The sequence below is a fragment of the Palaemon carinicauda genome, chromosome 15, assembly GCF_036898095.1.
Source record: "Palaemon carinicauda isolate YSFRI2023 chromosome 15, ASM3689809v2, whole genome shotgun sequence".
NCBI lineage: Eukaryota > Metazoa > Arthropoda > Malacostraca > Decapoda > Palaemonidae > Palaemon > Palaemon carinicauda.
In genome coordinates this window covers 72,677,314-72,693,636 of record NC_090739.1, presented here as the reverse complement: position 1 = coordinate 72,693,636, position 16,323 = coordinate 72,677,314, and the positions used below count along the sequence as shown (strand labels likewise).

The following is a 16,323-nucleotide window of genomic DNA, read 5'->3' as shown; positions in this document are numbered from 1 at the left end:
CTAAACACATTTTTGTTTAATCTCTCTCTCTCTCTCTCTCTCTCTCTCTCTCTCTCTCTGAAAAAAAAATAGACGTCTCTAACACTATAACAGCAAAAAAGAACGAGAGAGAGAGAGAGAGATTTTATTTAAAGAACATGTTAATGCTATGTTTAGAGAGAAACAGAGAAAGAGAGAAGACTTTTTTAAAATAGCTTGTTAATGCTATCTTGGTTTTCTTTGCTTCACTTTTTTCTTTCTTTCTGTTCATTACGCTGGCCCTTCTCACAAATGATCGTTGCCAACAATCTCTTTTTCCTTTATCCCTATCAACAAAAGGCGTTCTATCTCTTCCAGGGTATTGCTACAATGTCTTGTAATAATGGTGATCCCCTTCGATGGTTATCTGCTTTAATGGCTGCCTTCTGCTTGATGATCGTCGAGATCATAGGCCTCTTCCGGACATATTGTTTAGCCATATCACTCACATGCACACTGCTCTCATGTTTTTCTATAATTTCTTGCTTCAATTCTAATGAAAGAATTGCCTTCTTCCTTTTCTCACCACTACCTATACTGAAACTTAGCTTCTTAGGCTCCATGATTATAGGTAAAATCAAAAAGGAAATGTGAGAAAAGGAAGAAAATAAGCTCTGTTAATAACAGACCAAACAGAGGACAACCACACGATACACACAAGAACAGAGAACAGAGCACTCGACGCTCAATGGCGTCCCTCTTACATGCTGCCATCTACCGGCGGTAAACAAGATCTACATCGAATGTTGGAGCATTACTTCGGGTGTCGAGACAAAAATTTGATGGAATTTTACTTCGGATGTTGGAACAATCGTATGGAAAGACAATCGTACGTAGAGGTTCCACTGTAATGATAATGATAATAATCGTGGTTATGGACTAATCGTACCATTGGACGAGTTGGTTTTAGACTTATCGTGTTCTTGGACCAATTATACCATTGGACGAGTTGGTTTTAGACTTATCGTGTTCTTGGACCAATTAAGGGATTTTGACGTAGGAAAAATCTATTTCTGGGCGAGGGACCTGTGCCGCCCAGTGAATAAGCTCCTATTAGCACTTATTCTTAGGTAATTTACTGCTAAATATACCAGAGAAAAAATGTAAAGGAGTGCTAGGTTAACTAGCTCGCTCACCTATTGGTGTCGGTATAGAATTGGGCGTATAATCCAGAGGTCCCGCACTATTTAGATTCATCCACGACAAAGACCCCAATAGAGGAGAGCCGTTCAACCTCACTCGGCACCACCAACTCTGCATCCGCTCAGAACCCAACTCCTTAGCACCCAAAGTTTGGGGACTCCAAGGGAGAGGAGCTGGGAGGGTTCACTGGGCGGCACAGGTCCCTCGCCCAGAAATAGATTTTTCCTACGTCAAAATCCCTTTTCTGGGCTTGAACCTGTGCCGGCCAGTGAATATATACAAGAGAAATGTCACCAAACTTGCTAAATAAAGGAAAAAACATAAACATAAGGGAAATACAAGTTACTTTAATCAGAGATGAGTGCCAAAAACAGCTATAAGGGTATCTTAAAAAGAACATAAATTCACTTGGTAGAACAATTGACAAAAAAGGTAAGGTATAATAATGCCGTGAGTGATGTTATATACAGATACTCAGGAGTCAAAAATTACAAATATAGTAATAGTAATCAGGTGCGAAACCAACGAATACAAATAGGGTATAAATGAGGCAGGTAAGGGGGAGAGATAAAATGACAAGGAATTAACATGTGAGTTACCTGGGGGTAACTACGCTCCCTGCAGCTACTGTAGGAAATTTAAGGGCTTCCAAATGTTTAAGATAGTGTTTCTTGAACACTGACGGTGACTTCCACCCTGTATACCTGGAAAGATCCGTAAAATTCATGTGGTGAAAAAAGTTCACCGAAGTAGCAACCGCTCTGATATCATGTGCAAGAGGAAAAGAGTCAGGGCTAGCTTGTTTAATAAAATACAAAATTTGTTGCCTGATCCCTTTAATGGTAATGGTACCGCCTTGTTCTCTAACGAATAGAGGCCCGGAGGAGTTAGAGGAGGTCCGGGATAAATAAGACTTAAGAGTAGTAACAGGGCACAGAGACGGATCTTGCGTGAGGGGAACAATTTTCCAGGAGGACCATCTGTTCTGAGGGTCTTCGTTCTTAGCTAAAAAGAATTTGTTAGGTGAAAGAAGGACCTCTCCCGAAGGAAGGAACTCAATATGACCCGGGTCTCTTGACAAAGCTGCCAGTTCAGAAATTCTTGCCCCGGAAGCCAAACTCACCAGGAAAAGTGTTTTCCTGAGAAGGGGAATGTAATCACAAGAACTGTTAATGGTATCAGAAGCCAATTTGAGTACATCATTAAGGAACCAGGTAACCGGGGTAGGACGAGTAACCGGTTTCAGTCTGGCACAGGCTTTCGGAATTGAAGCTAACAAAGAGTCGGTTAAGTCTATGTTAAAACCCACTAGGAAGATCTTTTTCAAGGCATATTTAATAGTGGTGATAGTATTGGCTGCCAGACCTGATTCTAATAAAGTTCTAAAGAAAGTGACTGTAAGGTTCAAGTTCATACAGTGTACGTCTGAGTCTATCAAAAATTTAGCCAACTTTTTAACCGCAGAATCATATTGGCGGATGGTGGAATCCCGTTTATCTGATTCTAGGAACAGGGTGTTTTGAGGATCGATATTGGCACCATGCATGGCCGCAAACTTCATGAAGTCCATAAAGTTAGGGCGCTCTAAATGTTTGAGAAAGCGTACACAACGCGTGTTTGTACTATCTGAGACAGAACCGGATTGGGTATCGGGTGAGGATGTAGTCTCAACTCTCGCAGGAGAGGGTACCAATTGCTCTTGGGCCAGTTGGGTGCGACCAAGGCTACTCGTCCCTTGAAGGATCTCAGTTTGTCTAGGATTTTCAGTAAAAGATTCACCGGGGGAAAGAGATAAATCCTTTCCCAGATGTCCCAATTCTGTGACATGGCGTCTGTGGCGTAGGCCTGAGGGTCTAGATTGGGAGCCACATATACTCTCAATTTGTGGTTGGACTCCGTGGCGAAGAGGTCCACTTGGAGACCCGGAACCCGAGAGAGAATCCACCGGAATGACTTTAGATCGAGTGACCATTCCGATTCTAGAGGGGAGGTCCGGGACAAGGCGTCTGCAACTACGTTCCGGACTCCCGCCAGGTGGACAGCTGAAAGATGCCAACGGTTCGAGGCTGCTAGGGAGAATATGGCTACTAGAACATGGTTCAGAGGCCCTGATTTTGATCCGCCTCTGTTGAGGCAGCGGACCACCACTTCGCTGTCGAGAACCAGACGAAGGTGTTGTCTCTTGGATGGAGCGAGACGTTTCAGGGTTAGAAGAACTGCCATGGCCTCCAGCACATTGATGTGAAATTGGCGGAATAAGGGAGACCAAAGACCTTGAACTTTCCTGAGCTGAGAATAGCCTCCCCAACCTGATAGGGATGCGTCCGTGTGAATGATTAACTTCGGAGGCGGAAATCGAAGGGGAACTGACTTTGACAGATTGTTGGCCCTTGTCCAAGGTAGAAGTCTTTCCCGGAGAATGGGAGGAAGGCGGACTTTCCTGTCCCGGAGCTTCCGGTTCGCCCTCGAACGCCAGACACGATTGATATCTTTCAATTTTGCTTTCAGAAGTAGATCCGTCACTGAAGCAAATTGAAGGGACCCTAGGATCCTCTCTTGGAGTCGTCTGGAACTTACTTTGTCTTTGAGAAAGCGTTTGGTGTTCATTGCAATCTCTAACCTCTTGGGTTTGGGAAGACACAGAGTGTGAGATATAAGATCCCATTGCAGGCCGAGCCATTGGAACTTTGATTTCGGAAGAAGACGGGACTTCTTGAAGTTGATCTGGAAGCCTAGAGATTGAAGGTATTGGATGACTCTGTGAGTGGCTTTTAGGCAATTTTGGGAGGTGTCTGACCAAATGAGCCAGTCGTCCAGATAGGCTACTACTTGAATCCCTTGATTTCTGAGTTCCTGAACAGCAACTTCTGCTAACTTTGTGAAGATCCTTGGGGCGATGTTGAGCCCGAAAGGCATCACCTTGAAGGAGTAATTTTTGTTTCCTAGGCGGAAGCCTAGATACGGACGGAAGTGTCTCGCTATCGGGACATGATAATAGGCGTCTGTAAGATCGATAGAGGTGGTGACGGCCCCACGGGGAAGTAAGGTCCGCAGCTGCGAGACGGTAAGCATTCGAAACTTGTCGCATTGAATGGACAAGTTGAGAAGGGATAGGTCTAGAATCACTCTTCTCTTGTCCGAATCCTTCTTCGGGACGCTGAACAGCCGACCCTGAAACTTTTCGTTTCTTGTATGGCGTTCTTTTGTAACAGGTCCTGGACAAATTCGACTAGGTCCGGAGTGGAATGCTGATGAAATCTGTTCGGTGGAGGAGGTCCTTGAATCCAACTCCACCCCAGTCCCTTGGAGATGATACTGAAAGCCCAGGGACTGAACCTCCATTTGTTGCGGAAGGCATAAAGCCTCCCCCCTACCCGCTGCACCTCAGTATTGGCTTGAGGAGTTGCCTCCACGTCCGCCTCGGAAGTTCTTTCCCTTGCGAAAGAATCTACCTCTACCTCTGTTCTGGTATGAACCACGGTGGTAGCCTCTACCTCTGTTATAACCCTGGGAAGAGCCTTGAGCCTCATAAGATTGGTTAAAGGCTGGAGAGGTGGTGGAGGCACCGGGAAGCTGGCTCTTAGGGAGCAGAACGGTGACGTAGTCGTCTGAGGAAGGAGCCTGAGAGGTGGAAGGCTGTGCAGGAACAGCAGAAGATGGAGGAAGAGGCTGCCGGAAAACGGACGAGCTACTCTGCTGTTGCCGGAACTGAGTGGAGGTATACGGGCGGAGCTTCTTCCTACCCCGGGCTTGGTAACTTGCGGGATCATATTTCCGCTTAGGAGTCAAACCCCAACGGGCTTTAAGGCTCTGATTAACTCTAGTAGCCTCTGCCAAGACTTCCTCCACAAGATCCTCAGGGAAAAGATTTGGACCCCAACAAGAGGACCGGATAAGTTTATTCGGCTCGTGCCTAATAGTCGCCTCAGCCAGGACGTGTTTGCGGCACCTACGTTTAGCAAGAGCAAAGTCATATAAGTCAAAATATAACGACTGCAAAGTAGCCTTATTGAGAGACTTAAAGATACTCTCAGTATCATAAGTTAAGGCTATCGACTCCGTAGACGTGGCCAAGTTCAAAGTTCGACCAACACGTAGGCGGGAATCATACTCCTGTTTAATAAGGGATTCCGGGAGACGGGGAAGCCGTTCACTAAACATTACTGACGCACAGTCCGCTGTTAGCTTGCCAGAAGTAAAGGTGGTATGGACATTGTCCCAACACTCATTACCTGAAGGAAGAAGGAGGGAGATCGGATCTACCTCTCGGATGGGAGGCAAGGGCTTCTCCTCCAGAGCATATTGAAAAGCAAGCTCTGCAATCTTATTGACGCATGGAGTCACGGTATTCTTGTCCATTAAGAACATTGTGAAAGAACTTTTATGAGGCGTCAACATGGTATTGGTGCAACCTATATCATTCAGAAACCTAGCCCAAACAGATTGGGCTTGTTCCTTTGGGAAAATGACGGTCTCTTTGGGGACCTTATCCAGCCGAACCAGAGCATCCTCGGTAAGCCTGGCATAACCATGAAATGGAAATGCGAGACCAGGAGGAAAGAATTCAAAATCCTCTAGTGGACGAGTACCAAGACCTTCCAACGTTAACATCCCGTCTGAGAATGGGGAATGAAGAGCCATGCGCCAAGGGTTATTCTTGGTAAACGGCGGAAGCTTAGAGGCATCCGGGATGAGAGAGCTTTGAACTCGCTCCGGAGCACCATGCTCTAATGCCCCAAGTCTCTGACCAATGTTAGAGAACATCGTGTCCATCTTGGCCTGCATTTCCGACACAATCTTAGATTGCATCTCCGACACAAAGCGAAGCATGGCTGATTCGGAAAGGCCCGGGTTAGGAGCAGAAGTGGCGGATTGTACTCCCGGGTCGTGAGACTTAGAGGAGGAGCCGGAAGCCTTAGATGACGGGTTTGTATTTGATTTGGAACTATGGGAAGCCTTGTGGGGCTTACGAGCTCTTGGCAAAGTTCTAGATATAGACTTATCTTTGGGGGGAACCGGGTGTGATCGGTGAGACGAATCGCGGTCCCCAGAAAAACCATGGAAAGAAGAGAGATCAGATGAAGAAGAAAGAGCGGGGCTGAGGATAGGAATCTCAGCGCCGGTAACACCTGCCTCACTTACCACCCTACCTGCATCCGGATCATCCAACAACATAGGTTCCACATCCAAGTTCAAGGAGGCAACATTGTCTTCCAGATCTCCGGGGGCATCCAACGGATCTTGTTCCTGGTCGATGAATCCCGAAATAGTGGCATCAATGTCGGCAATGATGGGTGCCGCAACATGCCTAGCCACAGCGGCTGAAGACTTGGCATTAGGGTAGATCATAGCACAGTAGTCTTCAGAAAGGACGTAAGGCTGTTTCGATTTCACGTTTCGGGCAAATCCCCCAACCCACACTTTCAGTGTGGCCCGAGCCGCAGTCTTCTGCTCCGGGGATGCCTTAAAATAATAGTGGGAATTACAGAAAGGAAGATTCCCGGAGGTCCTTCAAGACCATAGAAATCTTACTAAATAGTGTATGTATACCAAATAAAGGTAAAATAATTAGAAAGACAACATAGCCAACGGGACTCACCGAATCAGATCCAAGGGTGGTGATGAGGTCAAAACAGACCATACAATTATCAGGGTGCCAGACTACGATGTCTTCCAGCTGAACTCCGCAGAGGGCGTGAGACCTACACACAGTATGGCCACAAGGCTGGTGAAGAACAGCCGCACAGGCCGTCGTCTGACAATGCACCATCTATAAAAAGAATAGTATATGAGAAACTGTAATTCTCTTAAGTAGGGGCGGGTCCGGAGGACCCGGGACTAAACATAAGTCTAACTTAAGACTAGAGCTTAACTGTAATACTCTTAAGTAGGGGCGGGTCCGGAGGACCCGGGCCTAAACATAAGTCTAACTTAAGACTAGAGTATAACTATCCATTCCGGTCGAGCCGGGATCATAAAGAAGGATGCAACAAAGAATTAACACACATGGTGTCTGATTTCCCGGAGCGAGGTTAAGCCCCGGACCGGGAAATAAAAGTACATCCATAAACTAATACATATAGGAACTCCGGGATAGTGATCTGTCATATATAATCATAGTAACTGTTATAAATTAAGAGGGGGGGCGGAACCGTAGATAAGAACCACCAACGGAACCCGGAGGGTTTCGTATAACATAATAAAAGTGTGATAGGTGAATATAGAATAGGGTGCACCGGGATCCTACTCTGTTGACCGGTGGCCAACCAGTCTAGACAGAGACGAAACAGCCGGGACACCCGGAGGGAGGACAAAGTCCATAAACACTGAACTACCCCCTCTGAAAGAAGGGAAGGCAACGGTCCCCTAGGGGAGGGGGGAGAGAAGCCTAGCCACCAACCTAGCGAGAGGGGGAGCTTGGGGGAGGATCACGTGATACGGAGCAGCAGGGCTACCAACTGACGATCCCCAAACACTACCAAAACAGATCATACGGAGTAATAAGCACAAATATTCATTATAAAAGTAATAGCGTTGAAAAACATATAAATATACACATAAAAAATTAGGGCAAGGCATGCGAAATAATGAATAAATCCCGAAGGACAACATCCTGATGGCTTAAATAATAAAAATTGCCGCCCAGTAACGAAGGTCGGCAAGCCATCTACGATACGTAATCTGATATCGGCCCTAAATATGAACCACAAGGGTTCTAAACGCTAAATAATGAATATCCACAATAAAACATATAAAAATTTAAACTAATAATAAAAATAATACACTTAGTAACACCGCGAGTGAAACTAAAAGCTCTCAAAACAGGAGTACCAACCGTAAGCGGAATCGAGCAAGACCGAGATGATCGAAGAGAATAAACTCCTATAATTTAAATATTAAACGATCTAGATTGCTCAAAACACAGCAAAACATAGCTTGGTACTTAACTTAGACGGTGTCTCCTGGGAAACCGATGTAGAAGCCATAATCCACGAAAAATAAGGCAAAAACACGAGAGCACAAACAAGCGGGTTACCACACAGGCGTGCTAAAAAGGAGTTGGGTTCTGAGCGGATGCAGAGTTGGTGGTGCCGAGTGAGGTTGAACGGCTCTCCTCTATTGGGGTCTTTGTCGTGGATGAATCTAAATAGTGCGGGACCTCTGGATTATACGCCCAATTCTATATCGACACCAACAGGTGAGCGAGCTAGTTAACCTAGCACTCCTTTACATTTTTTCTCTGGTATATTTAGCAGTAAATTACCTAAGAATAAGTGCTAATAGGAGCTTATTCACTGGCCGGCACAGGTTCAACCCCCAGAAATACCATTGGACGAGTTGGTTTTAGACCAATTCACTTTGGACCAATTGGTATTAGACTAATCGTCGTTAGACCAATCGTCCGGGATCGCTTTAGATACAGCATCTCGGGCCTTAGCAATTCGTAATATTTTCTTCTCTCCTTCTGGTGTTTCCATCTCTTTATAGACTTCATTTAATGTCTCTGCCTTTGCTACTGCTCTTCTTGCTTCTTTCTTTGCTAGTTTATAGTTTTCTTTATCCTGCTCTTGTCCTGATAGATCTGCCTTCTTCTTGGCTTCTTTCTTGGTTTTTACCCGGTCTTGCAACTCATCATTCCACCACCACGATTCTTTATCATTTGGGGGTCTTCTTCCTGATGACTTTCCAAGTACTTCCTCACCGATCCTTAGAATCACTTTACTATTCTTGGTCTACCATTCTTGTATATCCTCTTGTAACCTTATTGCTTCCAGCACTCTTTCCTTGAAGAAGACTCTCAGATCTTCCTCTTTCAATTTCCACCACTTAATCTTTGGGTCCGTTCTCGTCTTTTTACTTCTCCTACAATTCCTTAGTCTGCAATCAATTACCACTAACCTGTGTTGCGCTGCTACACTCTCCCCATTTATCACCTTGCAATTTCTAACTTCCTTCAGATGGTCTCTGTTACACAGCAGCAAATCTATCTGGTTCTCCCTGCCACCACTACTGTAAGTAATCAGTCTGTTAATCTTCTTCTCAAAGGTGTTGATCATTGCTAGGTCAAAAGCCAATGCAAAATCAATCGCTCTTTTCCCCCCATCATTTCTCTCACCCACACCCCAACCTCTATGCACTCTCTCTTTCCATTCCCTACTAATTCCCAAGTGGCCGTTCAGATCTCCTCCTATAATTACCCTTTCCCTTGCAGGAATTATTCCTAGCTCCTGGTCCATCTCCTCCCAGAATGTATCCTTCTCCTCCTCTGTACATCCAGTTTGCGGGGCATAGGCACACACCACATTGACTATTGTTGCTCCCAATCCTAGCTTTAAACTCATAATTGTGTCATTTTTCCTATTCACCCCAATCAAATTTTCCTTCAACTCTTTCGATATTATTCCTACTCCATTTCTTCCTTCCATATTTACTCCACTGTAATATAATTTACAACCTTCTCCTAGTTCTCTTGCATTATTTCCCTTCCACCAGGTCTCCTGCACACACACCACTCCAATCTTCCTTCTCTCCAGGAGGCAACCAGCTGTCGCCCTTTTTCAGTCATTGTCCCCACATTCAGAGTTGCTACTCTCATCCTCTCCTCAGATATTTTCCTCTGAGCTTGCCTCTTTAACCCAGCCCGCCCATGACTGGGTAGCCATTGCCGATTTTTCGGAGGGATCAGGCGAGGTCCCAATGTGTCGCTTAAGGGGAACGCCCCTAGCATTAATTTTATTCTGATTATACTCACTGACCATAGTTGTTTTGGCTAATTTTTCATGGCCGGATGCCTTTTCTGCTGCCAACCCTCCCCATTTACCCGGGCTTGGGACCGGCACCAAGTTGAGACTGCCTTGCCCCCCTCAGTGGCTGGGTTCTATCACTGAAATAATATTCCTACATAAAGAGCTCTAGATTTGTGTAGTTAGGAAAAATGCAAATTCTAAATTTGTCATTTTTGGGGAGGAGATGTGGGTTAGGATTTTCTTATGAAAGGTTAGAACAGGGAATTCAGTACTTCAAAGAGATATTCTCTCCCTTACTCTAAGGCTAATGTATTAATGTGAAAAGCATGAACTCTGTTTATAAGAGAGACCTTAGAGTTCAGGCTCGATACAACTCTATACACCACCTTTAAGGCTGAAATTCGTTTGCTATAATTGACTTCATTACTACGTCATTATGTCATAGAAAGGAACCATCATCCCAGTTGAATAAAATGCTACCAGCACATCACCTTACACCCCAACAGCCATCTTATTTGAGCTTCATGGGAAAAACAATTATCCCATTCCCCTGCATGAGGGATGGTCCTGAAAACCGTTTAGCACCTCCCCATATATAAGCTTTTCTTTCGTCAAAACTCCCTTTTTTGGGGGGCGGGGGTGTTGATGTACTGTGTGTTCTCCAATGACTAGTACCAGAGGTTTAATAAGTTGACTCATGCATCATTAAGGACTACCATCTACCACCAAGCAAAACACAACACAAGCACATGTTTCCATGGATAATAAGAAAAAGTTTGAATTTTACTTCAGAAGGATGACTTAGGAATACTGGAAGCCTGTCATTATGCTTCATCAGGGACCAGGCCACAGAAAGTTGTACTGCTTGGATTTGTTTCAGCTAGTGTTTAATGAACACCCTATGCCAAGACCAACCCGTAAAGCTCTGGATGTCGTGAAATTTTCATAATGGCAAAGAATGCTTGTCAAGGAACAATTTGTCTCACATTATGGGTGTTAGGGATGGAGACAGGATATATACTCTCTCTCTCTCTCTCTCTCCTCTCTCTCTCTCTCTCTCTCGCTCTCTCTCTCGCTCTCTCCTCTCTCTCTCTCTCTCTCTCCTCGCTCTCTCTCTCTCTCTCTCTCTCTCTCCCTCTCTCTCTCTCTCTCTCTCTCTCTCTCTCTTTTTTTTTTTAGGGGCAGGGATTTTGGCCATGGGTAGGATCAAAACAATGGCCAAAGTTATTTATCATGTCGGATTTCCCTGTAGTATTCTTTCACAAGGAAGTCCTTGGAAATCACAGCACATTAAGCCAAAAAATGGCTGTTGTAAGTTATTAAAAAGTTGGAAGTTCACCTTAAAATCTTTTATCTAGGACAGGACCACTGTATGGGACCTGCTAAAGATCTAAATTTCATGGATATACAAGGCTATCTGAATTAAATAAGGTTTAGAATTTTAAATTTTTTACCTTAACATATGTGTATAAAAGAAAATATTTGGAATTTTATTGCAATTGATTTTTTTAAACAGTGGTCAGAAATATGGGTTTATTTTTCTGTTTAGTATTATAAGATTGTTTAGTTTTGTGATTTATTTCATCATGGGCTATATAATGATAACTATTGATATTGCGTGTGTATAAACTTGGTATAACTGCTTTCTTGCCTATTCCATAACAAGCTTTATAAAACAAAGTTTCTCTGGAACTAAACTAGATTTTAAATCTCTCAAACTATTTTATAATGCTCTAAAAGCTATACAAAGATATAGGCTTTGATGTGTGAAGTATTTTAGTAAGGAGGATACCTTTTCAGATACGTGCATCTTCTCTCAAACGTAATGGTAGCTCTCTTTGTTGGGATTCCTTTGGAGATGGTGCATCGATGGTGGAGGCTGCTTATTTTGTATGTAGCTGGTGTAATAGCAGGGTCTCTTGCTGCTTCCATGTTTGATCCTCATGTGAGTACTGTATTTTTGCTTTATATTGATTATGAATTGGTTTATGTTTCATAGTTTTTTCCATCACAACCCTAGAAATTGCAAATATACATTACATTTGGGTCCTGAAATTCCCTTTGTTTAACAGAATTGGGTCGAACAGGCATGAAAAGTTTAGTTGTTCCTACATATATACAAACCTTCATCCTTTAATAAGAGAATGTTTTCAGTGTAGCTGAATTCAGTTGTTAGAAATTTAATCGGGTGTCGGTAGTTATTGGTGGGTGGCAGGGAACCCCTGCCCACCCACCAGCACACCGAGTAGCCACAAGTACTTCTAGTGTCTTTCAACTAGTTGTTTTAAAGTTTTGTTTTTATTTTTGGTAAATTGATTGGCAAATCATCTTGTGCAAAGATTATTAAGGAAAAAATGAGTTTGCAGTTATTTCCCAGTGATTGTAACTAGTGACAGTTGTCTGTACAACCTGCTGATATCCACAGTTTTCCCACTGTAGAACAGCATTTTTATATGTTCTGTATCCCATCAGGAGTCTGGTGGTGTTAATGTAACCCTGAGAAAGTTAGTTCCTTGGACAGCGGGCTGTGTCAGAGATAGGAATTTCGGTGCTATTATAGTATGCTATCTACCGTCGAATTTCTATTATAGTATGGTATCTACCACAAAGTATGTTATCTGCCGTCAATGTTAATCCTCCTGTTTGATGAGGATTATCAAACAGATTACTTACCACCAGTATGTTATCCTCATTGGACTTTAATGATAGTTTAATAATAATTATTGGATGGATAACATGGATGCATAATTATAAACAGTTTGTAGGTTAGGCTAGGTTAGTACATGGATGCATAATTATAAGCAGTTTGTAAGTTAGGTTAGGTTGGGTTGAGTTAGGTTAGGTTAGGTTGGGTTATCAAGTAGGTAGTGATGCTCCTTATTAGAGGCGGATTAGCAAGTAGACCGTATCCTTAGGGACTGATGGTAGGTATCATACTATAGTCAGAGAGGGGTGGTAGATAGCAAAATCGACGGTAGATAGCATACTATAATAGCACCCGGAATTTCTGCTACCACAAAATGTGAGGGGGTGAGGTGGAGCCCTTCTTTCTATCCCTGTCTTTCCGTTTACAGAAAGCCACCCCTTGAGATACTACCGCTAGAGAGTTATGGGGTCCTTTGACTGGTCAGACAGTACTACATTGGATCCTTCTCTCTGGTTACGGTTCACTTTCCCTTTGCCTACACATACACCGAATAGTCTGGCCTATTCTTAAATATTCTCCTCTCTCCTTATACACCTGACAACACTGAGATTACCAAACAATTCTTCTTCACCCAAGGGGTTGCTGGACTGTAATTGTTCAGTGGCTACTTTGCTCTTGGTAAGGGTAGAAGGGACTCTTTAGCTATGATAAGCAGCTCATTTAGGAAAAGGACACTCCAAAATCAAACCACTGTTCTCTAGTATTGGGTAGTGCCATAGCCTCTGTACCATGGTCTTCCACTGCCTTGGGGTAGGGTTCTCTTGCTTGAGGGTACACTCAGGCACATTATTCTATCGTGTTTCTCTTCCTCTTGTTTTGTTAAAGATTTTATAGTTTATATGGGAAATATTTATTTTAATGTTACTGTTCTTAAAATATTTTATATTTTCCTTGTTTCCTTTCCTCACTGGGCTATTTTCCCTATTGGAGCCCCTGGGCTTATAGTATTCTGCTTTTCCAACTAGTGTTGTAGCTTAGGAAGTAATAATAATGATAATAATCATAATTATTTGGTTGAACTGTCTTTTCTTAAGAGTTTCTGGAATCCCTTTCCCTGTTGCAGCATCGTCACCAGTTGGACGACACCTTACTATTGAAAAATTAAGTTTTTCCTTTTCTGCCTTGCCATACTTTTATGAAACCATCATAGAGGACGTCCTTAAAGAAGCCCAGGAACTGTGCATAGGTTAGCTTTAGCAGCAACAGATATCTTACCAAATATTGATTATGTAATGATTTTGTTATGACTAATACTGTTTTACTCACTTTTTCCTTAGAACTACAAAATAAATGAAGGTGATTTTATGTAATGTTTTTCCTAAATGTGCTGCCTAAATCAAAACCATTCTCTTTTTTACATATCATTGCCGATCGTAATGAACAAACAAACACATTTACACATCAAAGTGTTGAGTAATGTTATTACAAATGTTTTACTTCACCATATCCATAAAAGTGAAAGATGGAAATGGAAGGTTGTTTAAAGGAGAGAAGGCAAGGAAAAGGTGGGCAGAGTATTTTGAAAGTTTACTGAATGTTGAGGATAATAGGGAGGCAGATATAATTGCTGTTGCGGGTGTTGAGGTGCCGGTGATGGGAGATGAGAATGAGAGAGAGATTACGAGAGAGGAAGTGAGGAGAGCACTAGATGAAACGGGAGTAGGAAAAGCATCTGGTATGGATGGTGTAAGAGCTGAGATGTTGAAGGAAGGGGGTGTGACTGTACTTGAATGGTTGGTGAGATTGTTTAATATGTGTTTGTGTTGTCAATGGTACCGGTAGATTGGGTTTGTGCGTGTATTGTACCACTATATAAGGGTAAGGGAGACGTGCACGAGTGTTGTAATTCAAGGGTTATTAGTTTGTTGAGTGTACAGTAGTTGGAAAAGCGTATGGTAGAGTACTGATTAATAGGATTAAGGATAAAACAGAGAATGCAATCTTACAAGAACAGGGTGTTTTTAGAAGAGGTAGGGGTTGTATGAATCAGATTTTTACAGTTAAGCAGATATGCGAGAAATATTTAGCAAAAGGTAAGGAGGTGTATGTTGCGTTTATGGATCTGGAGAAAGCGTTGATAGGGAAGTAATGTGGAATGTGATGAGGTTATATGGAGTTGGTGGAAGGTTGTTGCAAGCAGTGAAAAGTTTCTACAAAGGTAGTAAAGCATGTGTTAGGATAGGAAATGAAGTGAGTGATTGGTTTCCGGGGAGAGTGCGGATGAGACAGGGATGTGTGATGTCGCCGTGGCTGTTAAACTTGTATGTTGATGGAGTGGTGAGAGAGGTGAATGCTCGAGTGCTTGGACGAGGATTAAAACTGGTAGACGAGAATGACCATGAATGTGAGGTAAATCATTTGTTTGCTGATGATACTGTACTGGTTGCAGACGCGGAAGAGAAGCTTGGTCGATTAGTAACAGAATTTGGAAGGGTGTGTGAGAGAAGGAAGTTGAGAGTTAATGTGGGTAAGAGTAAAGTTATGAGATGGACGAGAAGGGAAGGTGGTGCAAGGTTGAATGTCATGTTGAATGGAGAGTTACTTGAGGAGGTGGATCAGTTTAAGTACTTGGGGTCTGTTGTTGCAGCAAATGGTGGAGTGGAAGGAGATGTACGTCAGAGAGTGAATGAAATATGCAAAGTGTTGGGTGCAATTAAGGGAGTAGTAAAAAATCGAGGGTTGGGCATGAATGTAAAGAGAGTTCTGTATGAGAAGTGATTGTACCACTGTGATGTATGGATCGGAGTTGTGGGGAATGAAAGTGACGGAGAGACAGAAATTGAATGTGTTTGAGATGAAGTGTCTAAGGAGTATGGCTGTTGTATCTCGAGTAGATAGGGTTAGGAACGAAGTAGTGAGGGTGAGAACGGGTGTAAGAAATGAGTTAGCAGCTAGAGTGGATATGAATGTGTTGAGGTGGTTTGGCCATGTTGAGAGAATGGAAAATGGCTGTCTGCTAAAGAAGGTGATGAATGCAAGAGTTGATGGGAGAAGTACGAGAGGAAGGCCAAGGTTTGGGTGGATGGATGGAGTGAAGGAAGCTGTGGGTGATAGGAGGATAGATGTGATAGAGGCAAGAGAGAGTGCTAGAAATAGGAATGAATGGCGAGTGATTGTGACGCCGTTCCGGTAGGCCCTGCTGCTTCCTCTGGTGCCTTGGATAACCACGGAGGTAGGAGCAGTAGTGGATTCAGCATTATGAAGCTTCATCTGTGGTGGATAAAGGGGGAGGGTGGGCTGTGGCACCCTAGCAGTTACCAGCCGAACTCAGTTGAGTCCCTTGTCAGGCTGGGAGGAATGTAGAGAGGAGAGGTCCCCTTTTTGTTTCATTTTTTTTTATGTTGGCTACCCCCCAAAATTGAGGAAGTGCCTTGGTATATGTATATCCATAAAAATCTCAACACGTCGCAAAACAGGAAAGCCAATGTTTTTTAGTCAACAATAGCAAACTACTTTACCGCTAATGACAGTATGATAATTTACAATCATTCTTAACTGTTAGGAAGAATAATAATTGTACTTTCCATTTCCAAGATATTTTTAGAACTTCAGTTATAAGTCGATTTAATTTTGTATTAACTTGTATCCACATCAATTACAAAATCTAAAGCAAAAACGAAGAGCTTAATGTGACAGAGAAGATGGTGAGAGATTGGAGAAAGTGTGGATAATTTAAATTATGGTGCTCTCTCCGAACACAAGAAGTCT

General features: G+C 43.1%; 1 protein-coding gene across 3 annotated transcripts in view; it reads left to right on the top strand.

Moving 5' to 3' along the window:
• Nucleotides 1–16,323, top strand: part of LOC137654666 (rhomboid-related protein 2-like) — a 206,896-nt gene that overhangs the window by 161,394 nt on the left and 29,179 nt on the right. For all 3 annotated transcript variants that reach the window (XR_011046674.1, XM_068388512.1, XM_068388513.1), the window contains exon 6: nucleotides 11,709–11,853. Coding sequence is in view for 2 of the 3 variants with exons in the window: in XM_068388512.1 (XP_068244613.1) it covers nucleotides 11,709–11,853 (145 nt within the window). In the remaining variant the exon portion in view is untranslated. The remainder of the gene's footprint in view (nucleotides 1–11,708; nucleotides 11,854–16,323) is intronic.